We start from the raw sequence: 17654 nt of genomic DNA, 5'->3' as shown, positions 1-17654 counted from the left end.
CTTCAAAGGATAAAGAGACGCATGTACTTTTCTGTGAGCATTAGTTATATGCTCATTCCAGATCAGAGTCTCATTTAACTGGTCAAGCTGGTTTGATGTGTACGGACCTACAAAACATAAACCAGGAGCAGTTAGACGTATACCTGTACAGACTAGGCTAGCGATGTTTTAGATATACATCTGCGTGCAATCTGTTGGTTGTCAACGTGAACTTTTAGCAAGGCTCGCAGTATAGGGCATCATTCTATGCAGGGAATATTTTCTACCGTAATGCGGCATTGTGTTGGCGTAAAAAGAATTTGTTTCATCAATGTCGATCGTTGTAAACAACATGGCGGCATCCTCGTATGGTCTGTATTTATCTAATGCAGCTCTTGGACGCATATTAGGTGAAAGGAGTTATGAGAGTAATCCGAGTGATAATGAAAGTGTTAGTGATGATGATTATGCACAGCAGGAAATTACGTGTGATGTACATAAAGTGAATGCTCACTCGAGTGGTCAGGGACACTTGTTGATTCAAATTTTATTCCAATAAGAAGGTAATTAGGCATTTTTTTGCTTTGCATACCAAATTTTTGTATGTAGACACATCATCTGCATGGTATGAACTACGTATCCTCTTATTTTGAACAAAATCAGACAATTCGTTTAGAAGTTACAGCAATTTTTGTGACAACGTGTAAAATTGTGATATTTTTCTAAAATTTATTACTGCTGTGGGGTAAAACTTGGTCAACTTTTAATACTGGCTTGAAGGGTTAAGGTGATCCCAAGGTTTGTAACTATCTTGGGGCTATGGCACTTCAGTATCATCAATGGTAATTAGAGGAGCATTGTGATTATTATTTAGAGCACAGAGTCATTTTTTGTGTCCAGTTATTATGCTTTGGGTCTTTTGTGGGTTGTTGAGTACGGCATTGTTTCTGGCATACGTTGTGGGTCTTTCGGGTCTGTATTCATATGTTGGTTCGCTTCACATATATACTATCTATACTAGTATGGTAGTACACCTGTAAGTCATCAGCATACAGATGGTATTTACAGCGGACAAGTGGGATTGAAATATCATTGATATGCAGGCTAAAACCAGATAACTGGTAGCCCATTTGAACGTAACATTGTTTACTGAGACACACTGACGATGATTTGTGAGGTAGGATATAAAAACATTAAATGCACTCCGGTCGACGCCAAGGGAGCACAATTTTGAAAGGAGGAGTTCTATGTTGACTGTATGAAATGCATTGCTAAAATGAAGGAGCATGAGTACAGTCACCTGTCGTATATCCTTAGCGAGCCTGACATAATCTGTTACCTGAAGAAATGCTGTCGTCATACTGTGGCCCTTCCGGAAGCTAGATTACAAGGGTCTAAGAGTGAATGATTTGTGAGATATTCAGTTAGTTGCTCGTGTATTAGTCGTTCAAGGGCTTTCACAAGCGGAGGGAGTGTAGATATAGGGCGGTAAACTGATGATTAATTTGATGTGGTGTTCTTTAATACTGGAATCACTAGATCATCCTTCCAAATGGTTGGAAAAGTTCCTGAATTTATACAGAAATTGAAGATATGTGTAATGATCGGTAATACTGTGCCGCTGACATTTTTTATGAAGCCTATTGGAATATGATCTCTTTTGGTTCAATATTCAAGTACTTGCCATCTTTGTGTGACAGGATTCTGGATTGGGATCAAGTTTATTTAATTTGCTTACCAGCGGAATGAGATTTAAGTGAGTCGAACGATGTTGGAATATGAGCTTTAATTTTTCCTATTCCTGTTGAACGTAATTGATTCCACACATTAACTGTGTTAGATTTTTGGTTTGATTTTTGATATATTTAAATTTACTGTTTCTAATTGTTTCATTTTGTTCCATAAAAGACATTATTGTTCGAAATCCTTCACTTTTTTGTTGCTCTATACCAGCGAAACAAAGCATCACAATGGGCCATTGTTGCTTTTATCTCAGTGTTTAACCACGGAGCAGGAGAGCGAGTAACCCTTGCCTACAGAACGGTAGCATGCTTGTTATTGAGTCCTAACAATAAGGAGTTAAGTCAATGAACTTTTAAGTTCACGTCGTGCAATTGTCATATGTCGTCCCAAGGCAAATTATATGCGTCATGTTGTAGGTGAGTTAAGTCTATATTTTTCATGTCTCTGTAGTTTATATACTTAGCTTTACACTTTGGCACCTGCATTGAGTAGTACAGATAAATGAGATCATGTGTAGAGATACCAGGGACAGAGATTTGTTCATGCTTGACAGCCTTATGGGGATTATTTGTCACTAAGTAGTCAATTAGAGTGTGGGTTGAGCTGTTACGTGTGCGTACGTGTGTGTACGCAGCCGAGGTTTTAAACCTCCCCTCACCGCGGCTGCTGTCTTGAGACCATGGCTTCGAGCCATGGCTTAAATATATGATTGAAACCTTGTTTTAGAAACCAGAACGTGGTTTAAAACCGTGGTCATGGTCTGAACTTCGTTTTAGAAATCCACCCAAAGTGAGGGAAGTGCTGTGCTTGTTTTTGTACTGAGGATTGATGAGTCACTGGCAGGCAGGAACGTCACTCCCACTGGCCGACCGATGAGAGAAATGTTAAAAATTAAATAATTGAAAAAGAGGTTCAACCTATTTAATACTATTCATAAACATTGTGAGACTTTACCTATCATTGCGTGTGCCGTACTACCATTCATAATATTACGTACTGTTTTTCTTTTAAGTGACTCACAATTTCTACCCCCATCATCAATTTATATTTCATCTTATACCGATCCAGAGTTCACTTAATCTTTTTCTTTTTCATGTGCATTGTTTTTCATGTTTTTTATGTTTTGAACGGCTGACGATGACCTGGACTAGGGTCGAAACCGGTCCCATTTCTAATTACTATTAAATAAGAATGTAATCACTACATTTCTTTCTCTTATGTATCGAGTAGGTTGAACCTCTTTTTCAATTATTTAATTTTTAACGTTAATACTTTCAATACGGAACAATTAAATTTTTATCTTTAAATGATGAGAGAAACTCACTGTGTTTCTTTTACCTCTTATACAGACCTGTCATTCCAAGTTCTCGGGTAACAAAGCTAACTAGAGCAGAGTATGTCAAGAGGAAATAGATAGAGAGAAATTATTTGCAATGTAAGCACACTTAGAATACTGTACACACAAAACAAATCTGTGAAAAACCAAAATTTTTGGCTGTTAGGCTAGAAAGCTGGCAAAAGTGAAATATCAAGCGAGTTGGCTGTGAGGTTTAGGGTCGTGCAGCTGTGAGCTTGCATTTGGGAGATAGTGGGTTCGAACTCCACTGTTGGCAGCGACTTACTATGCAAGTCTTTAGAGTTCCCATTTTTACACCAGGCAAATGCTGGGGCTGTACCTTAATTAAGGTCAAGGCCACTTCCTTCACCACTCCTAACCTTTTCCTATACCATTGTTGCCATAAGACCTATTTGTGTAAAGCTAGTTGTATAATGTACACAAGTGAAATATATAAATGCCGATAGAGAGCAACAGCTTACCTTGAAAGCAAACGTGGATAGAGTACGCACAAAAAAAAAAAAAACAAAAAAAAAAAAACAAACAAACATGAAAGTCCAAAATGTTTGCCTGTAGGCTTTGTGTATAGAAGCAGTAAACTCTAAAGACTTGCATAGTAAGTCGCTGCTGACCTGTAACTGTATTCATCCTTCTGTATTTTCCTATCTTCATGCCTGACTTTTAAAATTTAATTTGATTTGCCACTTGTTTGTTCCCGTTACATAACTTTTTTTTTTTAGATTAAAAGGATACTCCCACTAGAGATATTGTCAACCATGGGGATTCAGGCCTGTAATTGCTTCTACTTTTTCAAGGGTCATCTCATTACTTTTCCTAATTAATATGCCATGGCCAATTCTCATTATCGTTTGTTGAAATCTTCCAGTTTTCCTTCTTAGAACCTGATGGTCAGTATGTTAGTACCATTGTTTCTTTTTTTCTGGAAAGAAGTTAACCGGTACTCACTCGACCTATCCCAAACATAGTATACTAGAATTACAGTTTCTATGGTGTCATATAATCATATTATACTACTAAGTAGCCTTTTTTGCAGTAAATTAGTTAACAATTAATTTAAAACACACAGTGTTCTGTAATGTCTAACCAAATCTAGGGGGTAAAACACAACTTTACATTTTATATGAACTTTTTTTTTTTTTTTTTTTTGCTTTACTCATTCAAGTTTAAAAATCACTGTAATGCAAAAGGTACTAATATCATATCTTCATTTTTACTAACATTCAGTTACCTATGTTGACATCTGAAAGTTAATAATTGTCGCCATAAGACCTATCTGTGTCAGTGTGATGTAAAGGAACTTGTCAATAAAAACCTTTTTCCCTAACATCACAACAGCTCCATCACATCTTACTGCAATATGTTTTTTCTTTCAAAATTTTTTGAGAGATGCCTGATTCATTTTAAACATCAATCAAACCTTAAAAATATTTTGGGCAGACACATTTTGCAACTCAGAAATATCAATAAATAGATTTGTATGTTCATTCACATCAGGAAGCATTGTCCTTACATATAAGATAATAATTGGCTAAATATTATTATTATTATTATTATTATTATTATTATTATTATTATTATTAACAAATACATTGCAAATGGAAAATATCCCGGTGGCAGTGGTCACTTACAGTAGTGTAATAATAAAGTTAACATAATTACCCAACAACAACAAACACAAACAAGGAAACAAACAAACAGACAAACAAACAAACAAACAAACAAACAAACAAACGAACAAACGAACAATTCCATGGAGAGAACATATTACAAGAAATACTACTAGTTTAACATTCTAAATCCAGCATCTTCTTCTTCTTCTTCTTTTATGACCACATAGGATCACTTTAGTCAGTCCGTCGTTCAGGTCTCTTTGAAGGGATTGTTCGGGCTTTGCGGTCCTCCCAGTACTTCTTCAGACGCTCCGATCTTCGTGCCCTTTCCTCAGTTGAAAATGTGCGTGTTGTTGGTTTGTTTTGTGTAAGGGTAAAGCGGAGGTTTGTATTCTTGAGTTTTGTATTCAATTTTATCTTATTTTTGGTGTCTTCTGTTGTAAGGCCTATTTCCTTCAGATCCTCTCTTACTTCTCTGATCCATTTACATCCTGTTGTGGTATTTTTTGAGACGAGATGATCCAGCATCATCATATACAATTTCATACACAACTTATTTATTTTCAGTACTTAAGACTATGGCTTACAATGCTATAGGTTGAGCTTACTACCAGCTTAACATTACAAGTTACAGTAAAGTAAGGTTAAAACATAATTATCAACAACAACTACAACAACAAGAGTACAACAAGCAATTCCATGGAGGGAAAATATTACGAGAAATACTACTAGTTTAACTTTCTAAATCCAGCATCATTATATACAAATTCACACGCAACTTAAGTATTTCCAGTTCTTAACACTACGGCTTACAATACTATACGTTGAGCTTTAAAAAAAAAAAGCTATTTGTTCGGGACGTCGAACCATGTGGATCTTTTGCCCCTACTGGCATCATATTGTATGAACCTGCACGTAACTGGAATGGCGGTAGTGCGGAATGTTGTGTGTGAGGAAAGGAAGATTAAGGACATCAGAAATACCCAGTCCCCAGGCCAAGGATGTTAAACATTACAATTAAAAATCTCTGACCCGGCCGGGAATCAAACCCGGAGCCGCTGGGTGACAGGCGGGCACATTACCCTCTACACCGCGGGGCAGACTACGTTGAGATGACTACTAGCTTAACATTACAAGTGATAAAAGTAAACTTAAAACATAACTACCCAACAACAACAACTCAGTCAATCAATCAGTCACTACTGATCTGCATTTAGGGCAGTCGCCCAGGTGGCAGATTCCCTATCTGTTGTTTTCCTAGCCTTTTCTTAAATGATTGCAAAGAAATTGGAAATTTATTGAACATCTCTCTTGGTAAGTTATTCCAATCCCTAACTCCCCTACCTATAAACGAATATTTGCCCCAATTTGTCCTCTTGAATTGCAGCTTTATCTTCATATTGTGATCTTGCCTACTTTTAAAGACATCACTCAAACATATTCGTCTACTGATGTCATTCCAGGCCATCTCTCCACTGACAGCTCGGAACATACCATTTAATTTGCATGTAACTATTCTCACTGTTATATTAAATGTTAATCTGTTCATTGTGTTCGCAAATGTCTTTCTGTTAATGTATTTTACTACTTAATATTAAGATTATAATTAAGTACAAACTAGTTTTAAGTAAAGTTAATAATGTTATGTCTTAACCTTGAAAAAAGTTATAAAGGCTGAGGATGCTCGGAAGTCGAGCAAAACATGTCCCTGTTAATGTAATATTGTAGTAAAATGATTTTCTAGCGACAAAAAACAATTATGTATTGAATAGGAGGAAAATAAAAATTGTATGCAAATTATACATACCATTTAGTCGAGCAGCTCGTCTCCTTCTCCCAAGTCTTCCCAGCCCAAACTTTGCAACATTTTTGTAACGCTACTGTGTTGTTGATCACCCATAACAAATCGAGCTGCTTTTCTTTGGATATTTTCCAGTTCTTGAATCAAGTAATCCTGGTGAGGGTCGCATACACTGGAACCATACTCTAGTTGGGGTCTTACCAGAGACTTACATGCCCTCTCATTTATATCCTTACTACAACCCCTAAATACCCTCATAACCATGTGCAGAGATCTGTACCCTTTATTAACAGTCATATTTATCTGATCACCCCAATGAAGATCTTTTCTTATATTAACACCTAGGTACTTACAATGATTCCCAAAAGGAACTTTCACCCCGTCAACACAGTAATTAAAACTGAGAGGACTTTTCCTATTTTTGAAACTAACTACCTGACTTTTGACCCTATTTATCATACCATTGCCTACAGTCCATCTCATAACATTATCAAGGTCATTTTGCAGTTGCTTACATACTTGTAACTTATTATTTATTACTCTGTACAGAATAACATCATTTACAAACAGCCTTATCTCTGATTCCACTTCTTTGCACATATCACTGATATATATAAGAAAACATAAAGGTCCAATAATACCACCTTGAGGAATTCCCCTCTTAATTATTACAGGGTCAGATAAAGCTTCACCTACTGTAATTCTCTGAGTTCCGTTTTCTAGAAATATAGCCACCCATTCAGTCACTCTTTTTTCTAGTTCAATAGCACTCATTTTTGCCAGTAGTCCCCCCTTGATCTATCCTATCAAATGCCTTAGATAGATCAATCACTATACAGTCCATTTGACCTCCTGAATCCACGATATCTTGCTGGAATCCTACAAGTTGAGCTTCAGTGGAATAACCTTTCCTAAACCCGAACTGCCTTCTGTCAAACCAGTTATTAATTTTGCAAACATGTCTAATATCTACCCCAGCTGCTTTTTTAGTTTTCAACTTTTGTATCTTACTGGAGTACAATAAACAATTTAAAAAAAAACTAGTTTAACATTCCAAATCCAGCATCATTGTATAAAATTTCATACACAACTTAAGTATTTCCAGTGCTTAACACTACGGCTTACAATACTATAGTTTACTACTAGTTACTACTAGCTTAACATTACAATGATAATAAAGTAATGTTAAAAACATAATTATCCTACAAGAAGAAGAACAACAATAAGAACAACAACAAGAGTACAACAAGCAAATTTCTTGAAAGGAGATATCACAAAATTTAAGTTTAAAATTCTAAATCAATCATCATAATATACAAATTCTCGCACAACTTAAGTATTTCCCAGTGCTTAACACTACAACTTACTATACTATAGGTTGAGCTTACTACTAGCTTAACATTACAAGTTATGATAAAGTAATTACCCAACAACAACAACAACTACAACAACATGAGTACAACAAGCAATTCCCTGGAAAGAGAATACCACAAGAAAAACTAATAGTTTCACAATCTAAACCAAGCAGAAAATCACAAATTCAATGTCCGTAATTTACAACTTTTGCTTTTCACTTTACACTAGCACTAATGGTCTCCTTAAATGATGTGATACTGGAAGGGAATGGATCAAAGACTGGTGCAACTAATTTTTTCCAATTCTTTATAGTCCTGTTTACGAAGGAAAATTTGCCTTCATCCGTATGCTTGTTTGTGGTCCTAATTTTATGCTTATGATCATTTCTCAACAAGTATGAGGGAGGTTCCAACCTATTCCTAATACTACTCCAGGCAGCCCTTCCTGTATAGCTCTTATAAAGACCACACAGGCGAGTTCTAGTTCTTCTAGATTCAAGATTTTTCCAATTAATGGTATTCCTCCTAATCCCAGTTACAAATCTCATTGCTCTTCTTTGAACTTTTTCTAGGGAATTCATTAAACCCTCCCTGTGTGGATCCAAGCACGCAAATCCATATTCGAGAATCGGTCTTGCCAAGCATTTATAAGCTTTAATTTTGGCACCAGAATTAGATTTCTTGAGATTCCGCATGAAATAAACAATCTCCAGGATTTCTTAACTATATTTTCCACTTGCTCTGACCAGTTTAAATCCTTTCTAGTAGTAACACCTAAGTACTTACAACTATTAACTTCAACAACACTTTTCCCTCCAATTTTGTAATTCCTCTTTCCTGTTATTTTCTTTTTACTGAAACACAATTTCTTGCTTTTTCTGCTGTGGATTTTCATTTGATTTTCATGTGCCCATTTTTCAATCGTATCTAAATCCTGCTGAAGCAATAGCTCGTCCTCCTCTGTCTTTATCTCCCGGTATATGACACAATCATCGGCAAAGAGACGCACTTCCGATTTTATCGAATCAGGCATATCATTCATGGAAAGTATGAAAAGAATTGGCCCAATAACGCTCCCCTGAGCCACACCAGACTTAACGCTTATCGGAGAAGATAGCGTTTCTCCCAAGCGCACCCTCTGAGTTCTTCCATTGAGAAGTTCTCGTATCCATTTCACAGCTCTGATGTCAATGCCGGTACGTGCTAACTTGTTAAGGATGATGTCATGTGGCACAAGATCGAATGCCTTAGCAAAATCATTTACTATTGCATCATCAATCCTTGACCCACTGTTGAGCTTATCCGATATATTATCTTGACATATGGAATAGAGCTGAATTTCGCAGGAGAAGCCTTCCCTAAATCCTTGCTGCCCGTAAATATCATTCCAGAAGAGTCCCATTTTAACTTCAATCTACTATTAATCGCTTCATTTGTTTGCATACGATTGACATCAAACTGGTCTGTGGTTGTTCAAGTTGCTCTTGTCACCCCCTTTGTGAATAGGAACAACAATGGCCGATTTCCAATCTTCTGGAACCTGCATATTTTTCAGTGGTATATTAAAGATTCTTATTAAATATGGTAGGATCGCTTCACCCCCGAGTTTAAGTGCCTCTCCGGATATAGAATCTGGTGCACAAGATTTACTTCTTCTGAGTTTAGAAAGACCTTTACGCAATAATCAAGCTTTAATTTGGAAATCATCATTAGTTTTCGGAATTTTTTCTCTGAGCAACTGTGCAGCCGGATTAGAAACCTATTTGTGGTGCTTATTTAATGCTTCCTCTTTATCTATATCTGTTGCCGCCAATAAATGCCTTCCTATACAAATTAACATATCCACACAGACGCACACGAGATGCTGTCAGTTGGTACAATTAATTTTATTCACATATATTCACAAATTAACACACACATAACCCTAATCACAGTATCAAACCACTTCACTTCGAGAATATCAGCAAAGCTGCCATTATTAAAATCAACTGCCAACACTTCAATATGGAGACTACAAAAATTGCATGTCAGCCCAGGATATATATTTGCTACACCATAACTCTACTAAACAACAAGTCGTTCAACAACTAACTTGTAACCGTCAAGATCGTCTCTTTATATATGTGCCTGATCACGCTTCTAGAAAGCTACATTACAAAGAAAGTACCTTTGTGAAAATTCTGGAGTACATAATATGTAGATTGTAATGTAGAGAATATTCTCAATCGTTCTCGTGCCTATACCATTCTGGAAGTTACAGTGTGTTTCATAATTATGGATTGCAATTTATATATACAGGTAAGAATACATTATAATATTAATTTACACGTATTTACATTAACGGAACTGATATCAATGTCTATGTACAATACATTTCACGACGTAACCTCACACACAATACGATCATTCGACTATGTAAATAATAATAATGCTAATACTAAATGGATGTACATAATTTCATAGCCATACATACAAGTAATAATAATAATAATAATAATAATAATAATAATAATAATAATCACGATCAGAAAATAATAATTATTATTATTCGAGCTCAATATTTGCATTAGTTACCCATGGGTGAGAGAACATTTTCAAGTTATACCTGTTACCACACTTGCGTCAAAATAGTAGTGCTCTAGTCAATTAGCAAAGAAATCATACAATTAGATTAAATTATTTTCTTGATTTCAGTTCTAATATGCTTAACTATGTTGATACAAGCATTGGTCGAATGAAGAATTTGGTCCATGTCACTACCATTCACTTCGTGGAGATCAATTTCAGATTCAAAATTATTGAATGCCTGATTTTTCTTAGCATTTTCATAGGCTGATCTGAAGATTTTGGAGGTTGTCTATTTGTTACGTTCAAAAGAGACCTCCAACTTTTTTCTTTTACACCAGTTAATGTGTTAGTGTCAGTATTTTGAACGGAACTAATTTGATTATCATGGATCTGTTTTCATTGTGAAGTCATTTGTATTTTTTTAATTTTTACCAGAGGAAGCAATCGGAACACTTGCCCATGGCTTAGAAATTTTCATACCTTGTTTGTTTCTGTCCAGGCCCAAATCGATCACTTCGTGACATATTTTACAGCCAAACTTTTTATTTTTCACGATTAACCAGTCATTTTTTTTTTGCAAAAATCAGCTTTTTGCTGTAGGGTCCTACACTTGGGAAGATTTTCATTTGCAATCTCATGTTTGGTAGCTCAACCATATGTTCGGCTTTTACAGATTTGATCGCAGCAGTTTCCCCCAATCTTGTTTTCAGAATTCTGCATTCACTCAATTGACTCTCCGAAAGTTTCAGTTTCTTACCTATTGGGGCGGAAGAGAAGAATTGAATTATTTTGAGTTCATTGCATTTGATAAAGACCATAGGGAACAAACCAAAATGCATAACAAATGCAACCACAGCGCATAAAGCAACAAAGTTAAGTGAACAGGAAGTGAAGTGAAGCTGATCAGTCACACGAAGGAAGTTCCCAAATTTTAAGCAGCAAGCACCTAAGTCAAACAGGATCAATGAGCTACTCTTTATGATATGGTCGATAACCATCGATGAGAGTTAATCTATTGACAATTCCTGACGCCATAATTCGACATCAAGCTATGATGGTAACACCTAAGTGGAGACCCTTTTAAACAATAAATCACCCTCTGTGGGTGGGGGAGGCAGACGAAGAATTCACCCACGGTATCCCCTGCCTGTCATAAGAGGCGACTGAAAGGGGCGACCAAGGGATGAATGAATTAGAACCATGAAACTACTCTTGATTCGTACCATCATGCAGGGAACACCATGGGTTGCATGTACTTGCGAGTAGTATCACTAACTTGGTACGAAATAGGTTTGTGATTAGTTGCAGTAAAAAGTCTGGCCTGGTGGATTCCAGTACCCGTGCGTTGTACCCATGTGGGCAACACCGCGGGTCTGGGCGTAGCCTGTGAGTTGTACCACTATATGAGCGACACCGTGGGTCTGCGTTGCCTGTGATTAGTACTCACTATGTGAGGAACACTATGGGGCCCTTGGACTGGCACCCGAGACTAGTAGACCTAGGTGAGGAAACTCATCGGTTTGCGTTGGCTGTAGGTGGCGCCATTGTGTGCGAAACACCATAGGTCTGCGTTACCTGTACGAAGTACAATACTTGTGAGTAGTACCATCTTGTGTGGAACACCGTGAGTCTTCGCTACTTTTGATTAGTACCCCAACTTGACAAATACCATGGTTCTACTTTACTCGCGACATGTTCCATTCTGTGGGGCCTTAGTCGTGGATTTTGCACCCCTATTGACATCAAGCATCATTGAGCTTTATAAGTGGTCCCTTGGTCAGTAATACTATTATTCACAATCTTTTTTTGTGTCTGATCCACTGTTTTTGTTTGTTTGTTTGCTTTTTGTAGGGTTCATGTCCATCCATTCATTCTTCATGACATTTTTTATTTCATTTTGGTCAGTGGATGAATCTGAATTTTTTGTTATTTCATTTCATACCATTAGGGGCCGATGACCTCGATGTTAGGCCCCTTTAAACAACAAGGATCATCATCATCATAAACAATAAATCCAAATCTGTACCACAGTTTTTACAATCGTAAGTTTACCACAATGCATACCGGAACATACTGGCAGAAAAAAAGTTCTGGTTAATACCCTAGTACCTCTGCAGTCTCTGACTTTGTTACCATAATACTAATAAGAAATGGCACTACATCGTTGTGTTAACTGAGGTTTTCTGAGTTATGTACGTGTGGGGTCACTATGTATGTTTTGCATGGTAAAAGTGGGGAATCCGATTGTTGGTAATGCTACTTTTTATGACTGGCTTGATTCATGTCTGTATTTTAGACGACCATTGTAGAGTCATAAGTTCTTCTCAGGAGGTTGAGTCAAATCCATTTCAGATCCATGTTTCAGCCTGAAGAACTCCGGGAAACATACCTGGGACAACTGAACAGGAGCAAGCCTAGATAGCAAGTGGGTCTTTGGAGAAGAGACATTTCTAAGGGACTTTGAGTAATGTAAAATCTTTTAAGTACCGAGCGAGTACTTAAAGCTGTCAGCTTGCATTTGGAAAATTGTGTATTTGAATCCCACTTTTGGCAGCCCTGATGATAGTGTTCCATGGTTTCCCATTTTCACACAAGGCAGTTGCTGGGACTGAACCTTAATTATGGGTGTTAATGTTTCCCTCCCAATCCTAGTCCTATCCCATCCCACTGTTGTCATAAGACCTGTCTGTTATGGTGCCACAGCAAAAATATCTTAAAGTAAACATAAGGTTGTCTCTTATATTTTTTCTTCAGTGGACTTCTTGGAAATCTTTCATTTTTATTTAGATTCATAATAAACCTTTTAGTGTTAATATATTTTAAATGTATCACAACTTTATTTTTATGTATATCTTACTATTTTCTCCTTTTTAATTCTTGTCCTGGTTATTATCAACCATAATTATATATTTCTGTCCTCATTTTAGAATAAGAATAAGGGTTTATCACAGTTCATGAACTTTTACATGTTTTTTTTTCCCTTACAGATGGAACTTTAGTGTCGGGCTGCACGACTTGAAATTTATATATGATCCAAATGCTAGCTGCCACACATTAGTTAGAGACAGTTCTCTCTTAGATTTAGAGTTGAAGGTGGTTGTGCCAGAGGGATTAATATGTGCTGTAAGCAAGTCCAACCCAGAAAAGTTGCTCTGGAAACAGAAGGTAAATTAATGCTTTTTTCTTGATTCATTGCTTTTGTTTTGCCCCCTGTCAACATTGGTATGAAGTAAGGTGAGTCATTTCAGAAAATAAAAGGTGTGTACAGCTTTTCCTCTTTCTTTTACTTTTTTCAGTTTTCTGTTAAATCTAACAAGTAAACCTTTTGCTGGAGGGGGGAGGCAGAAAAGAAAAAGCTTTTTTTTTCCCTCTCATCATGCTTATAATTTTGAAACACATGCTGTCACAAATTTTTGCTACAGAAATGCAATTACTGTACTTTGGGAGATACATAGCAATAAATGAAGCAGGGATTTATAAGTGTGTAAGTTGTGAGTTGTGATTGTAAATGAAATGGATTTCTGGGTGTATAGGGAGGAGTCCTGTTTTACCCCGTGGTGTTTTAGGGTAAGGACCCATCAAGTCCAGGGCTGTGACTTCCCACAGATGTTGTAACCGCCTTCCTCGTTGGCTGGAATCTGCCTTCCTGTTGCTCGCCTTGGTGCAGGCACAGATGTAGCACCCCTTCACGTAGTCCATGATGTTTTTCCGCATGTTGATGACCCAGAAGAATCTTCGTCGGATAGACTGATACATCTCTTTGTGTCCTGGATGTCTGGCTTCAGTGCTGTCATGGAACTTCTCGAGTATGTTCGTCCTGTGCTGTCTGGGAATCACCACTACTGCAGGCGTGTTGGAGAGGTGCGACCTGTACATCAAGAGTCCTCTGTCAATCCGGAAGTTCTTGTAGCACATTCCTTGGGACGAGCTGACTATCGGTATTCTACCTCCTAATCCACTGTGTTATGGTCCTACAGGGCTTGTCTTGTTCCGGCCACTGTTTGATTACTCCCAGATCAAGTTCCTTCGTGATAGTCATAAGGACAGGTTCCTTGGGCTCACTCTGGTGCTTTCGTGGGAACTCCCTCTCGGCAATAGTGCTCCTAGCTTGGGGTTCCATCACCGGGTGCCTAGATAAGCTGTTTACTCTTATGTTTGTCGGTCCTGGGGCGTGACACACATCAAAATAAAATTCTGCGATTAACAGAGCCCATCGCATCAATTTAGATTTTGAGCCAGAGACTGAGTTCAACCATTTGAGAATGGCATTATCGGTGTAGAGCTGGAATCTCCTTCCCTCCAAGTAGCCTCTGAATTTGCCCAAGGCCCACACCAGGGCTAAGGCTTCCTTCTCGGCAGTGCAGTAGCGTTGTTCGGTGGGAGATAGCTTCCTGCTGGCATACTCGATGATGTCCCTTCCGCCGACACTCCCCTCCTGGAATAACACTGCTCCTACGCCGGAGTCGCTGGCGTCCGTTTGCAGACATATCTTCCGTTGAGGGTCGGGATGGACTAGACCGGGAGTGTTGCATATCGCAGCCTTAATGCCTTGGAATGCTGCCTCTTGCTGATCCATCAGAACAGGCGGTTATGGAGTAGATCAGTGAGTGGTATTTCTCTTCAAAGTGTGACACGAAGCTGCTATATCATCCACACAGGCCAAGGAACTGACGTACTTGTCGCTTGGTCCGCGGGCGTTTAGCTTCTTCGATAGCTCGATTCTTCTCTGGTTGCCTTTTTTTTAAGTCTTCAAATGTTTGGACATGGCCAAGATATTCTACACAGGACTGAGCGAAGTGGCACTTCTCCAGTTGGCAAGTCAGTCCATGAATCTTCAGTCGTTCCAGTACTTTCGTCAGATGTACAGTACAGTACAAGGTGTTCTGGAAAATTCTTGGTGTGAATTAAAATGTTGTCGAGATACACTTGCCCAAAATCTCCAACATATCCTGATAATACCTTATCCATCAGTCACATGAAGGTGGCAGAAGCATTCTTCAATCCAAAAGGCATTACTGCAAACTAGTCCAATCCTCTCGGCGTCATGAGGGCAGTCAGTGGTCTAGAACTTTCCTCGACCTCCACTTGCCAGTATCTGGAATTGAGATCCAGCGTGCTGAAAACCCTAGACCCACTTACTTGTTTCAGTGAGTCTTTCAGGTCAGACATGGGGTAGGCATCACTAACAGTCTTCTCATTCAACCTGCGGTAGTCAACACATAGTTGATACTCCCTATTCTTCTTCTTCTTCTTCTTCTTCTTCAGTAGGACGGTAGGTGAAGCCCAACAGGATGTAGAGAGTTCGATAGCTGCAGTCGCTGAAGTGCGCCCAGTGTCCAGTATTTGGGAGATAGTGGGTTTGAGCCCCACTGTCGGCAGCCCTGAAGATGGTTTTCTGTGGTTTCCCATTTTCTCACCAGGCAAATCCTGGGGCTGTACCTTAATTAAGGCCACGGCAGCTTCCTTCCTACCTTGCCCTTCCATCTCTTGAATCTTCTGGATGACGAAGTTGCGTTTATCCGGGTTGATTGGATGTAGGCGTTGCTGGATGGGTGAGACATGATGGACATAACTGGTTGAAAAGAACATTATTCATGTGGATTTTATATAACCAACACAATTTTCGATATTTTCTTATAGGAATTGGAATATATTCTCCAATAAATATCTTTGATCATTACAATTCAGCAATATAATAGGGTAACTTTTCATAGATTGAATAAATGGAAGAAATTTATTAGATCTATTATTTCGCCTTGCGATTCTCCCTGTCTGTACCCTCTCCTAAGGACTAGGCATCCCTTAAAAAGATCTCATGCTCTTTGAAATCAATTTTTCCTGTTACAGAGAGGAGAGGAGTTATAAATGGTGGCCAACTTAAGGGGATATACCACGCTAGCAACAAATGAGTAGTGCTACCTTGTGTGTAATAATAAATGAAGGCCAGCTTGTGATTTTGAAAGGAGCTGTACTGGATATTATAGCATGAAAACTAACAGGATATTGAATAAAGTTATACTTAAGCTTTAAAAGATACCAAACATAATAGCATATTTTGAAAGACGATATTCGAAATAACATGCGAATGTGTTTAGGCAACGCTAGGAGACGTAGGCATTGTCAGATTACGAACAGTCAATTGCATTTTGATCCTTAGACTACATAATTAATTTTCATATCCATTTGTTACCATGGACAATATATTAGCTGCAATTGAAGCTCTTCGCACCAGTATGAACACTCAAATCCAGGAATCAAATACTCAAATCAAGGAATTAAGTACTCAAATGAAGGAATCAAATGCTAGGGCTGATCAGACTAACAAGCAATCAAGTCAACACACACACAATAAAATGCGAGAGTTAGCTAATACCCTTACCTCAAGGTTCGATGAAGCACAAGCTTCTTTAGAGAAAAGATTTGCCTAGGCATATAAATCCCTTAATAAACAATTTGCTGAATCAACTGCTAATCTTGAACATAGATTTCGTGAGGCAAACGCTAATCTAGAAAAGAGGCTCAAGGATTCGAGTGACAAAGTCAAATCCAAGTTAGGAGAAATAAAAACTCAATTCGTAGGGAATCTTGAAACAGTGACGGGAGAAATTAAAGATCAAGTTATTCAATCATTTAGTCAAGATCTCAAGAATGTTCAGTCCCTTTCTGCGGAATTAAAATAGAGCTGAATTCCAAGAGTCTCATGGACACATTTTGCAGGCTCAAATAAAAATGACACAAATCCAGGAAAGCCTTAAGAGACTCATTTAAATCGGATGTAAACAGGCTTAATACTGAGGTGAGACTTATGAAATCCACACAAGCCGAAATGGACAAGTGTTTCACGAATCAAATGGATAAAACAAACAAACACACACTCTCTCTCTCTCTCTCTCTCTCTCTCTCTCTTTGAAAACTGGTTTGCAATCTGAAATTAAAACTCTTGATAACATATTTCAGATAAAAGTAGACACCCTTGCTGAAGAAGTCACTTCAAGCAAGTTAAGAGAAAACTCATTATTTATCCAGGTACATCTAGAGATTTAGTCAATACCACGACACTCATTAAAATCAAAGACGACAAACCAACTAAATTTTCGGGTATACTGCTAGGGAATTTCTTCTAAATGTTGGGGATTTCTTCCAAGAAAATTGTGTAGGACAAGATAGGCAATTACGCACATTATCCAAATTGCTCGAAGGCAGGGCGTTATCTTGGTTCATAGCCTTTAAGAACAATTTCA

The 17654-nt window shown here is 37.9% G+C and overlaps 1 protein-coding gene across 3 annotated transcripts in view; it reads left to right on the top strand.

Annotated features, from left to right (window-relative positions):
- Positions 1-17654, top strand: part of PEK (pancreatic eIF-2alpha kinase) — a 360137-nt gene that overhangs the window by 89527 nt on the left and 252956 nt on the right. For all 3 annotated transcript variants that reach the window (XM_068227627.1, XM_068227629.1, XM_068227628.1), the window contains exon 5: positions 13401-13578. In XM_068227627.1, coding sequence (XP_068083728.1) covers positions 13401-13578 — 178 coding nt within the window. The remainder of the gene's footprint in view (positions 1-13400; positions 13579-17654) is intronic.

Source organism: Anabrus simplex, chromosome 5 (assembly GCF_040414725.1).
Source record: "Anabrus simplex isolate iqAnaSimp1 chromosome 5, ASM4041472v1, whole genome shotgun sequence".
Lineage (NCBI taxonomy): Eukaryota > Metazoa > Arthropoda > Insecta > Orthoptera > Tettigoniidae > Anabrus > Anabrus simplex.
The sequence above is the reverse complement of the archived record's forward strand: the minus strand, read 5'-3'. Positions and strand labels throughout refer to the sequence as shown.